We start from the raw sequence: 12,698 nt of genomic DNA, 5'->3' as shown, positions 1-12,698 counted from the left end.
ATCCATGAGGCCGGCACGAATGTGTGTCACCGGGTCACAAGGTCTGAGGTTTACCGGTAACGAGCGGGTGATGCATAACCTAACTACATATTAATGAGCAAGACATTTAGCAGAGGGAATGAGTCATCAGAAAGTGATGCATTCATCAAGGGCTCAATCACACCAGCGGATCGCATGCCCTAAATACGCAGCGGATTCATGAACCAAAACATGTCGTTTCCTGGACATTTCTGCCCGTCGGCTTTTCTATGCAGTGGATTTACATCCAAAAAAAGGCGAAATCCCAAAGATTTCTTGGGTAAGGCCTCAGGTCTGCAGAATAAGTTGGAGCTATACAAAAGGTAATTAAATACCTGCGCATGTCATTTTCCCCAGAGTTTAGATCACACGCGCAGGAAAACAACCGCAGCACGCTCCATTTTGGTGTGGTTTTCCGGCACGGACAGCTCCCCCTGAAGCCGATGGATGCAGTCCAGACCCACGGCAGAGATGTAGCCGTCACTGCATCCGTGCAGAACAAAGATCCAGCCGGCACGGAGGAGAGCCCCACAGCGTCCGGACAGGTAAGTATATTGTATTTTATTGCCCCACGTTTGTGGGCCGGGTGGAATCCGCTGCATGATTCTGCACAGGGAAGCCGTGCGGGCCCGTGGACACGAGGCTTAAATACAGCAAAACAGGCAAGATGCCTGCGTATTCAACACATTGATTTTATTGGGCCATGTCAATGCATAAAACACAGCAAAATAGAACAGGCTTTTTGTTTTTTCACAAGACCGAAAATAACGTGATTTTTATGCAGCCGTGAATGAGCCCATTGACAATACATGGTGTATTTAGGGTCATGTAAATGAGCCCCGATTTAACACTTCAAATATTACAACATTTGGACACTTTAAACTCTCCAAAAGTTCTTCGACCATTCACGCACTGCGTAGGCAAACCAGCAGTCTTTTACCGCCAAAATAGAGCAGATTGCGCTCGAAAATGGTAGCGTTAGAAAACTCTGCTTTCAAGCGCAGGTCTGCAAGGCCCCTTTAAAATCAATGGGAGCGTTGTACTATGGCGTTCAAACCACTGCAATAAGACGCACATGTGCGAGTGGCCTTAATCTATTTTTCTACAGACCACTAAATGCCCTTTTACACAGGCGGATCATCAAACCCGAGTGTTCGTCCAACAATTGGACCGTGTAAAGGGACTAACGTTCAGCCGACAAAAGAGCAAACACTTGTTCATCAGGGGGCATATATAAGGAAACCCCACACCCCTCAGAACGGCGATACATCCCCCTCTTCCCATGTGTAAGCAGTAGGGTATACAGCCAGCCTATGGGAACAAAGGATTGTAACAATTGTTCTTGACGTAGCGTTCACTGCTTAGGAAGGAATGGCGATCTACTGCTGAGACTGCACATGCACGCTGTCTCGCCGTGAGTTCATATACTATTACAGAGAGACACAGCGCATGCGCAGTCCCAGCAATAGCTAAGCACTCCCTGCTAGGCTGTGAACGCTACGTCACTAATGACATAGCGTACATTGCCCTGCAGGAAGGAGATTGCATGTGAATGTACACTTCGTCATTGGAAGAATCAGCCAGCTGGAGGTGAAGTGACCCTGGGAACTGCAATAGACAGAAGATCAGCGGGGAGGAATAGGCAAGTATTGAATTGTTTTCTAATGACAGAACCCCTTTAAGCCTATGGCTGCCTTCACAAAGGCCAGAAATGCCTGTATATGAAGGCAACCTAAGGGTCTGTCCACACAAGGTGAAATCTGCTGCAAGTCCGCAGCAAGTCCGCACCACAACATCCACATCACGTGGCGTTAATTTTGGTGTGGAATTTACGTCCTCATTTTGAACCGGTAGAATCTGCATCCCAAACCCGCTGTGGCCAACGACATCCTGCATCGCATATCATATCCACACGGATTTACTCCACAACATGAGAACAAGATTAGGAAAATCTCCTTTACATTGCTGCCGCAGATTCTGTGGATTAAGCCTGCACAAAAAGTAAACAGCAATTCAGCCCTGTATGAACATTCTCTAATAGTCCGATACCTCCCTGTTCTAGAGAAAACTTTTCAGCAGTCTCATTATAATCAAAGGGCAAGACTACAAGATCTCTATATAGATAACAGAGTCCACCATTCATAAATAGGCAATATACACAGTTTACCTCCTCACCTCCCTGCATGGGTCATAGAGAGTGCCTAAAACACTTACATAAGAGTCATTGGCCCATGAGGCTGCTGTAAGGCATGTCTATAAATGGAAGAAGAAAAAAAAGCCAAGATAGCCGCCCTTCCGGGCACGTACAAAAAAAAATAAAAATCTACAATTAGAAAACAAAATTAGAAAAGTGAAAAAATTTCACCATCTGTTTTTAAGGAGTAAAAAGAAAAAAAGTTGATATATTCCCTTTAAACGTTAGTAGACACTACAAGGTTCAAGACAGACTTCTATCCCAGATTATCACCCTTTGGACAAATCCAGGAAGCAGGAATACAATGCGACTAGACAGTGCCCTACAGACAGTAGCTGATCGCTCCATACATGCCGGTACCAGCTGTCTGGCACTGCCCACGATCAGCTGATCGAGTAAAAATGCAAGTCCTTAAGTTACCGGTAACCGGTAACATCTAACATGCCTGCACCCGCCATCCCTGGAACCTCTACAGACTGGTATACCGCTGGCCAACGACCGCATGACACTAAGGCCCTTTTACACAATCGTTCGATCGAGCAGTGTGCATGATAATCGTTAACACAGGTGTATAGGCAATAAGTCGCTGATGGGATCCTTCATGCAGGCCTAGAAGTCCACCGCCGCATCGTTCCGTGTCAGCAGGCCATCATCTATGAATGGCGGTGGGCAGGCCTGGACGATCTCTGGCGCGCCCCCTCTGGTCACTGGAACAGTCGTCGCTGGCACTGAAGTATCAGAAAGCCGTATTTGAAAAATTTGCATGGAGATCCCCTCTAAGAACCTTAACTAATCAATCATGGCTTTGTGTTAGTAAGGCCAGGCCCACACGGCTATAAGGGTAAGACACCGGAGGCTCCCGCAGGATTTCACAGCCGCGACCCTGCGTACAGCCGCGCATGGCGGTGAAATTGTACTGCGCATGACCACGTATTCACGCAGTCATGCACAGTCGACCTGGGCTTTTGTTTATATATTCCCCACTCCGTTGCTTAGCGATGCCTCGTATACCCGCAGTGTAACAGCACATCAGCTGCGGGTATACACGTGACAATAGAGAACAATGGGCTCCATCTCGTGTATACACACAACAGAATAGAACGTGCCGCGTTATATTTTGCAAATCCGATACGCTAATGTGAGAACTGCGTGAGGCAATGTAATGCATCGCCGGTGGATACAATTCCAATACATTCGCGAGAGCCTGGCCTAAACGCACAGCTGCGCTATTCTATATTCCACAAGTAAGGGAAACCAACCCTCGCCAGACACGGGGGCTGTCCGCTTCACCAATACAAGTGAAGGGGTTTGTTACCGGCCCAATGGCAGCAGCTCTAAACCTGCAGCATAGCAAAAAAAACAAAAAATACTACAACATATTAATTTAAAAGACGTGCCAGGAACGCGCCATTAGGCTAGTGTCACACAGGTGTAATAAGCCCAAAGACTGGCTGCATCTCATGGTAAATGCTGCACTAATACCCGCAGGACTGCCCAGACAGCAGCAGCCCAGCAGGGAGTACAGCCGTGTGCAGCTGGAGAAGGATGATCTGCCGAGCCCAGGACCTGCTGGAGGGGAGCAAATATATATATACTATACCTATAAAAATGAACTTCAGTGGGCTGTTCTTTATGCACTGCCAAAGGGCGCCTGCACAAGGGCAGAAATCCCACAACGGGATTTCCGCCACTGAAAGCCTACATAGGATTGCGTTAACAAACGCAATCCTATGCAGACAGCCGCGCGAAATCTCGCACGGCAAACAAACCGCAGCATGTCCTATTTTTTGTGCAGGGCTCTCAGAGCCCCGCACAGAAACATCACTCACCCGGCCGCTGGCTCCGGTCTGCGCATGCGCCGGCTGCCGGCACATGAAAGAGCCGGGGTCGCCAGGCGCAGGTGAGTACGCGCTCGTCCCTGCAGGCACGAATCCACGCCGCTGGATCCAACCCGCTCATCTGCAGGCGGCCAAAGTTTCACAAAAGCATCATTTATCTCAGAAAACTGACCCCTTGAAGGGAGGCTCTAGTACCCTGTTGTACCGCTTCTAGCTTGGATACAAGATGTAATACAGGCTGGCATGGAGGCTCTAGTACCCTGTTGTACCGCTTCTAGCTTGGATACAAGATGTGATACAGGTGGGCATGGAGGCTCTAGTACCCTGTTGTACCGCTTCTAGCTTGGATACAAGATGTGATACGGGCAGGCATGGAGGCTCTAGTACCCTGTTGTACCGCTTCTAGCTTGGATACAAGATGTGATACAGGCAGGCATGGAGGCTCTAGTACCCTGTTGTACCGCTTCTAGCTTGGATACAAGATGTGATACAGGCTGGCATGGAGGCTCTAGTACCCTGTTGTACCGCTTCTAGCTTGGATACAAGATGTGATACGGGCAGGCATGGAGGCTCTAGTACCCTGTTGTACCGCTTCTAGCTTGGATACAAGATGTGATACAGGCTGGCATGGAGGCTCTAGTACCCTGTTGTACCGCTTCTAGCTTGGATACAAGATGTGATACAGGCTGGCATGGAGGCTCTAGTACCCTGTTGTACCGCTTCTAGCTTGGATACAAGATGTGATACAGGCCGGCATGGAGGCTCTAGTACCCTGTTGTACCGCTTCTAGCTTGGATACAAGATGTGATACAGGTGGGCATGGAGGCTCTAGTACCCTGTTGTACCGCCTCTAGCTTGCATATAAGATGTGATACAGGCGGGCATACAGATTCTGTATGGCATCCTGGCATATCGCTCCACATTTGCTGTAACAGCCTCTACATCGTGTAAACTCGAAGGCTGGTGAAGCTGACGACTTATAAATGTTCTATTGGTGATAAATCTGGTGACCGGGCAGCTACAGCAGTGTGACAATGTTGTGGGGGCTCCTGGGACCCCCATGTGTGCGCGGCCGAGCATTATCCTGCTGGAAGCCCCCATAAGAGGAACCGATGTGGCTGCAGGATGTCCTGAACATATCGCTGAGCTGCCATTGTCCCTCGTTACACTACTAGGGGTGACCGACTGTCATAGGGGGCAGTACTGAGGCGCTCACCCCTAGATCTCCAGACACGAACAGTCGTTGTCAGTGCCCAAACTAAACCAGCATACTTAACTGAAGACCACCCAGTTGCACCATCCAGCTTCTCCCATCCCAATAATGCGCCCCTCTCAGACTCTGGTAACATCTCTTCTGTGTCGTAGAGGCGTCTAGTTGTCAACAAGCTCCGAGAGCCTCTTATAGGCCAAGGGGGATGGATGGACACTTAGGATCTCCGGTGACAAGACCGTTCATCTAATCACGCCACAATGCTAAATAACATCTGCCTGAGATGGACCTGCATGCCGAGCTTTACAGCAAAAGAACTAATTCTAGGTGTACATGAGGGGACAATACAAGGATCTCTCCCAGGATCTGTTTATACCCAGGACTGCAACGGTAACAAGAGGGCATCCGCTACGATTAGAGGAAAGTAGGTTTTATCACCAAAACAGAAAGGGGTTCTTTACTGTAAGAGCAGTGAGACTGTGGAACTCTCTGCCTGAGGATGTGGATATGGCAAAATCCATAGAAGAGTTTAAAAGGGGACTTGATGTCTTTCTGGAGAGGAAGGATATTACAGGATATAAATCTTAGGTTAATTGTTAATCCGGGTATACAGGCAGGTAGGAACTATTAGGGGTTGATCCAGGGAACAGTCTGATTGCCATTAGGGAGTCGGGAAGGAATTTTCCCCCAAAAGGGCTAATTGGCTTCTGCTCTTGGGGTTTTTTGCCTTCCTCTGGATCAACAACACAGGAGGATAACAGGCTGGACTAGATGGACATTGTCTTCATTCGGCCTAACGAACTATGTTACTATGTTAGGTGCTTGGGGTTTTGACAATTGTAATAAAATGAACTATACTGCCCCTCTGTGGCTGACTGGTTGTAGCGCTGCAGCCATGCTGTGGTCCCGGTGATTGTGGTGACAGATGACAGACTAGAGGTGACCGCAGCAGCCAGTGAGGCTGCAGTTACATTCCTGAACACTTGGCATTGGCGCCCACATCCTGAGTGCCAGGAGGACGAGCGGCAACGCTGCAGCGGCTGCGGAGGGGTGACTACGGTTCACTTTATCTAATACAGAGGGTCCTATTGAAGCCGGAGCGTCCAGAAACCGGACAACCCTTTTAATTAAAGTCTCTTTGGGACACGACTGGCGAGACATCAAGTTTCTGCCCATCACCGGCGGCCATTTTTCTTTCCTCGCCATGAATGGACTGTACTTTCTTATGTTGGCTTCACATCAGCAGCACGCTGGGCTGTTAACCCCCGTCTGGTACACGAGCGGGACCTGAGCGAAGCCGGGCGATGCTGCAGATATCTGCCTACTTAGATGGTCCCCATGGTGCAGAAGCCACAACCCCGAAGAGGTGACACTCATGGCGTTACCCCAACCGTCCGCAGCGACCGGCGGAGCGCTCACAAGGGGCGGCACACGGCCGCTGCAGCCTCTGAGCACAGCCAACCCGGCAGACGGTCCATCATCGCATCTGGGTTTGGTTGTGACGGCGGTCACCATGACAGCGGTCTCATCCGGATCAGCGCCACGGATCACCGGTGGATCACTAGAATAGTACACTGCATTAGTCAGGTAGTGCGTTCTACTGAGCCTATTAGACTATGGAGGGCGGGGCTAATCAGCTGGGTTACATCAAAGACCTGTGTCAGGCTTCTGGCTGCCATGGTACCTTGCTGGCGCCGATAGGGAGAGGGGGCGCCCTTCGTCATCCGCCTACAGGCTGCAGTTGCCATTGATTGTGGTCTGTAAGGGGTTAAACTGCCAGGATCTGAGGCTTGTCCTGGCTGTTGGAGCAGGGGCCGGCCAAGTCACTCCCGTAACAAGATGTGGGCGCAGGTTTAACGCCCGCTACTGAGGTCAGTAAAAAGGCGTATCAGCCGTCACTAAAGGGTTAACCCTTTCCAATCCACTGTCTGACGTCTGAAGACATTATGATTTAAGGCTGTACAGCTCTGATGTTGGAAGACGCCCGTCGGGGTTCTCTTACTGGATATTGCCAGCCTCTCTGCTGTCGGAGCCTATCCAACGTGTCACCTCATGCAGTACTGGCTTTAGCCAGCAGATGGCGCTGTTGTATAACGGCAGAAAAAGAGTAAGCCCCCTAGAAAACCAGGATACAGATTGGACTGGAAAGGGAGATGCAGTTTACAAAGTCCCATCATTTGTAGCCAACAAAGGAGTAGTACTAGCCGCCCCGTCACCTGACCGTCACGGCCAATCAGAAGCAGCAGCATGACTATCATCCTGAACTCCAAGCATAATGGCGCCCAGGATGTGGGCGGAGCTGCTGCGGCCATCATCACCTTCCACGACACACCTGGACCGCAGCGGTAAATACGGCAGACGCTGCGGTGGGAGGGTCATGTAGGGAGCGGACCTGCAAACTGCACTAAACAACCCGTCCGCCATATGTATGGACAAACCAATACTGTAGTCCGAGCGGGCCGGTCGCTGGGGGCCACGGATCACGGGACATCGTCCACGGCCAGCGAACACGGACGACGCAACCAAGAAGTGAGAAAAAAAAAAAAAATATGAGTAAAAAAAAAAAAAAAAACTGAAAACCCCGGCAGCTCTGCGCGATGCGGTGATCCCGCCCACCACATGCGGCCGCCGCACGGCCAGATCCTGGGCAAAACCACAAATATACCACAATGTACCATACAGGTCACGTGATGCCAGCCGCTGGGCGCAGATATAGGGCTATTATTACACGGCGCCAGCCCCCAGCCACATGGGCACACAGCGCCCCCAGCAGGCCGGGATGTGTGCTCGGCCTCAGGCCGCGGCCTACCCCTCCCGCCCGCCTCTATTACCGGTCGTTGAGCTGGTCCTCGGTGCCGGGCAGCGGATGGACCACGAAGTGGATGGACGTCATGGCGGAGAGAGCCCGCGGGCCCCGCCGGAGATTACTAAGATGTCTGCGGGCCGGCGGGCGGGCGGAGCTGCGGCTTCCTCTTCGGGACTACAAGGACGGCGCCGCCGGACGCTGACAGCCGCCTCCTTCCTCACAGCCTCTCGGCCACACGAAACCGCAACCAACCAACTCCGAAAACCGAGCGAAGAATCGGCGGCACCGCTAACACTCCGCCGCCATCTTGTAGACTCCCAGCAGTTTGTCTCCCTCCTCTCTCCAGGGGCCTCAGTGCTGGATATAAACTCGACGCTGATTGGCTGAAAGCTGACACAGCCCGGCCGGCAGGGAGGATCATGTAACGCCTCCTGCTATTGGTCAGAAATGAAAGGAGCTCCCGGCTAGCTGTGCGCATGCGCCAATTTTGCACATGGAAATAGAACGCACACGTGACACGTGAGGAGGAGGAGGAGGAGTGGGCGGCGTGGAGGCCGCGTGATGTTACCGCTTCATACCGGCTGGGCTGCTTTATGTCGCCCCTTCTTTCTTCCCATCAGGGTCCAGTTTAGAGCTGACCAGTTCTCGGTTGAGCGAGCCGACAGATACGTCCTTGGTTTGTTCAAACGAGAAATGGTTGGTTAGTGAATGAGGAGTGAATGAGTGAGGTTTAAGCCCAACGATGAATGAACGAGCGACTGATTTATCATTCCTCGCTGGCCGTGGTTGCGCTCAATGATTAGTGTTTAGTTTCGATTGGTTGGACGATTTTTGGGAACAGAGTAACATATTGTGGGAGGCCAAAAAAAGACCCGCACCCATCCAGTTCAGCCTATCACCCCCCAATAGTGATCCAGAGGAAGGAAAGATAAATCCACATTGGGGTAGAAGCCAATTTTCTCCATTTAATGGTGGATTCAGACGACCGTATATCAGATCTGTTTTCACGCCGAGCCGATATACGTCCTCATTTGCAGGGGGGGCGGGAGGATGGAAGAGCCAGGAGCAGGAACTGAGCTCCCGCCCCCTCTCTGCCTCCTCTCCGCCCCTCTGCACTATTTGCAATGAAAGGAGGTGGGACAGGGGCGGGGCTAAGTTCTGAGAATTAGGCCTGCCCCTGTCCCGCCTCTCCTCATTGAAAATAGTGCAGAGAGGGGGTGGAGCTCAGTTCCTGCTCCCGACTCTTCCAGCCTCCCCCCCTGCAGAGAGAGACGACGTATATCAGCTGGGCGTGAAAACCGAGCCGATATATGTTCGTCTGAATCCAGCCTAAGGGAAGCAATCCCTTCTTGACTCCAATCTGGCAATCAGAATAAAGTCCAGATTTCTGACCCTTCAGTGATATAACGTAATACTATAACGCTCCAGAAAAATATCCAGTCCCCTCTTGTATTTTTTTATAGAGCTCCCCATCATCACGTCCTTGGGCAGAGAGTTCCACAGTCTCACTGCTCTTACAGTAAAGAACCCCCTTCTATGTCGGTGTAGAAACCTTCTTTCCTCTAGACGTAGAGAGCGCCCCCTTGTTACAGTCCTGGGTATAATAGATTGTGAAGAGATCCCTGTATTGTCCCCAATAGATCTTCATACATCGGTATTCAGTCGCCCTCGGCTGTCTTTTTTTCTAAATTAATTAACCCCAATTTTGATAACCTGTCTGGGCATTGTAGTCCGCTCATTCCAATTAGAGTCATTCCGTATGAAAGGGCCTGTAGACGCTTAATGATCCAATAGACAGCAGTTTGTTTTTATTTTGTTCATACCCCTTCACGATTAGTGACGAGACCGAGTACAAACCCAATTCCAAAAACAGGTTGTGACGCTGCGTTAAATGGTAAGAAATTAAAATACAACAATTTGGAAATCTCATATTGAAAAACAGCCGGAGGGTCAATTTTCTACTAAGTCACATGACTGTGTATGAAAAGAGCACGTTAGAGAGGCCGAGTCTCTCAGAAGCAAAGACAGTCAGAGGTCACCAATCTGGAAAAAATCTGTCTAAAAAGTGTGGAACAATTTCAGAAAAATGTCCCTTAACATAAAATTACAAAGACTCTGAATATCCCACCATCTACAGTAAAAAATAGTGTCAAGGTATTCAGAGAACCTGGAGAAATGAGTGTGCACGAGGGACAAGGGTGGCTGTCAATACTGGATGTGCGAGATCTATGGCTCTGGTGTCACTGCATTAAAAACAGGCGTGATTCTGTAAAGCAAATCCCTGCATGGACTTCCAGTAATCATTGGGGCTTATGTACTAACACTGTCTAAAAGTTAGTGCAAACGGAGATTGGCAGTCTTTAATGCACCAGCTTATCGCTGAATGATAAATCTGTCAGATTATAAGACCGTCTAGTATTAATTTAGACCACCTACTAGTTGACTTCATTTACCCCAAAAATTGTGCCAACATTTTGGCACAATTTAGTCATTTTTCGCACAAGTCAGAAAAAAACTGTCGGAAAGTGTCTAAAAGCACATGATAAATGTGACGCGAGCATGTAAAGCAGTGTAATGGTGTAATTTGTAGCAGATGTATGTGGGATAGTAAATAAACTCCAATCTCTGTGAACACAATTCACCGTGCAATCCACACATGTAAGTTAACCCTTTGCAATCCAATTTTAGATTTAGGGTTTCCTAGGGAGTTTTCTCTTTCTGCCGTTATAAAATGGCGCCATCTGCTGGCTAGAGCCAGTACTGTGCTATGGGACATGCTGGAGAGGACCCCGACAACAGAGCAGCCAGTAATATACAGAAAGAATACCCTGCCGGACGTCTTCCGACATCGGAGCTGTACAGCCTTCAATCAGAATGTCTTCAGATGTCAGACAGTGGATTGGAAATGGTTAAGGCCATGCAAAGAAGAAGCCATATATCATCACAATCCAGAAATGACGGTGTCTTCTCTGGGCCAAAGATCATTTAAAATGGACTGAGGCAAAATGGAAAACTGTTCTGTGCTCGGATAAAATCTGAAACTCTTTTTGGACCCCCCAGAGGCCGTCATCCAGCGGCCTCAAGAGTAAAGGAGCCATCAAGCTGGTTATCGGCGCACAGTCCAGAAGCCTGCATCTCTGATGGTGTGGGGTTACACTAGTGCCTATGGCATGGGCAGTTTGCACATCTTGAAAGGCACCATCAATACTGAGCAGTATATAGAGGTTGTAGAACAACATACTGTATGCTGCCATCCAGACAACGTCTCTTTCAGGGAAGGCCTTGTGTGAGGGTATATGTATATATTGCCATATGTTTTTTATGTTTTTATACCTGTATGCAAGTTCTATTCAATGCTAAATGAGAAAAACTTAATCTGTCGCCTTACATCAGATATTCCAAAGGCCTTGCAAGGCGAAGACAAAATGTATCTTAAACACCGCAAGGAAGAACCGGACGCGAAGGCCGTGTGCTTTGCTGTTTTCCCAGAAGCGCCGTATCTAGATAACGACTGTTCAACTACGTATATAACTTTCACTGTCTCAGCCGGAAATCCGGACTTTACATATATGGTTATGCGGTGAATTTGAGCCAATGAGACCATCACCCATTCCTAGTGATGTGACTAAAGGGTATAAGACCCCATGTAATCTGTAATAAAGTGCGCAGTCATGTTCCCGTGTGAGGAACTATACCAGACCTCCGTGTGTGGTGTCTCTTCTTTACCACCGGCAGCAGGGCATTGGGGTGGGCCTGATTGGTGCTGTACGCAGAAATTTCCCTGACAATGGCGCCCAACAAGGTGGGGCAGTAAAACCGGAGCGGTGCAGCGCAGTCCACCCGGATCCACGCCACGGGGAAGCCGTCCTGCTGCAAACCAAGCCTGATCAACTCACAGAACTCCAGGTAAGACCGGCATATATTTATGTTGTGTTTTACAGTGAGAGTCTTGCAGCAGGAGGGACTATCTGTGTTTTGTGACCGGACGGGTTGGGTTAAGAGTTCTACACGGTAACTCGTGGGCTTCGGGTTTGCCGTCACGGACCACTGACCGTGATAAGCGCACCAATCGCTCACCCAGGAACTAGTCTGTAGTCTATTTGTACTTTGAAGTCTGTAGTGTTTTAGCAATAGTGGAGATTGTTTGTTGTATCTGCAGAATTTTTTCTCTCTCTCTTTTCATTTCGTCTCACAGAAGAAGGGACCCTCCGTTTTAGTTTAGTTAGTTGTTGATGGTTTAGCAGAGAGGGATGCACTCTGTGAGATAAGTCTCATAGAAGAAGGGACCCTCGGTTTTAGTTTGGTTAGTTGTTGATGGTTTAGCTGAGGAGGAGATGCACTCTATGGGACTGGTTCCATAGAAGGAGATGCCTTCAGTTGTTTTGCCATATATAAGGGGCTGACAATTTGGGTCAGAAGGATGCACTCTATGGAGCGTGTTATTATTGTTGTTGTTGTTGTTCTAATATGCGTAAGACCTTATTAAAGAAGACGGAGCCCCTCAAGGGCCGCCGCCGTGCGGATGAATTGATGGCGGAGAGACAAGGGTCCCAATTTGTAAAATGTAAGAAAACTCTTATGAAAATGTGTGACATGGACCCGCACGGTAGATTACAATATGGGGACTGGGAG

At 49.3% G+C, this 12,698-nt stretch overlaps 1 protein-coding gene across 1 annotated transcript in view; it reads right to left on the bottom strand.

The window, feature by feature from the left end:
• UBR5 (ubiquitin protein ligase E3 component n-recognin 5) overlaps positions 1–8,398 on the bottom strand; it is a 73,576-nt gene extending 65,178 nt beyond the window's left edge. The window contains exon 1 of the mRNA XM_066578627.1: positions 8,092–8,398. Coding sequence (XP_066434724.1) covers positions 8,092–8,153 — 62 coding nt within the window. The 5' untranslated portion in view covers positions 8,154–8,398. The remainder of the gene's footprint in view (positions 1–8,091) is intronic.
• Positions 8,399–12,698: the final 4,300 nt, after the last annotated feature.

Source organism: Eleutherodactylus coqui, chromosome 9, assembly GCF_035609145.1.
Source record: "Eleutherodactylus coqui strain aEleCoq1 chromosome 9, aEleCoq1.hap1, whole genome shotgun sequence".
NCBI lineage: Eukaryota > Metazoa > Chordata > Amphibia > Anura > Eleutherodactylidae > Eleutherodactylus > Eleutherodactylus coqui.
This window is presented reverse-complemented; position numbering and strand designations above follow the sequence as displayed.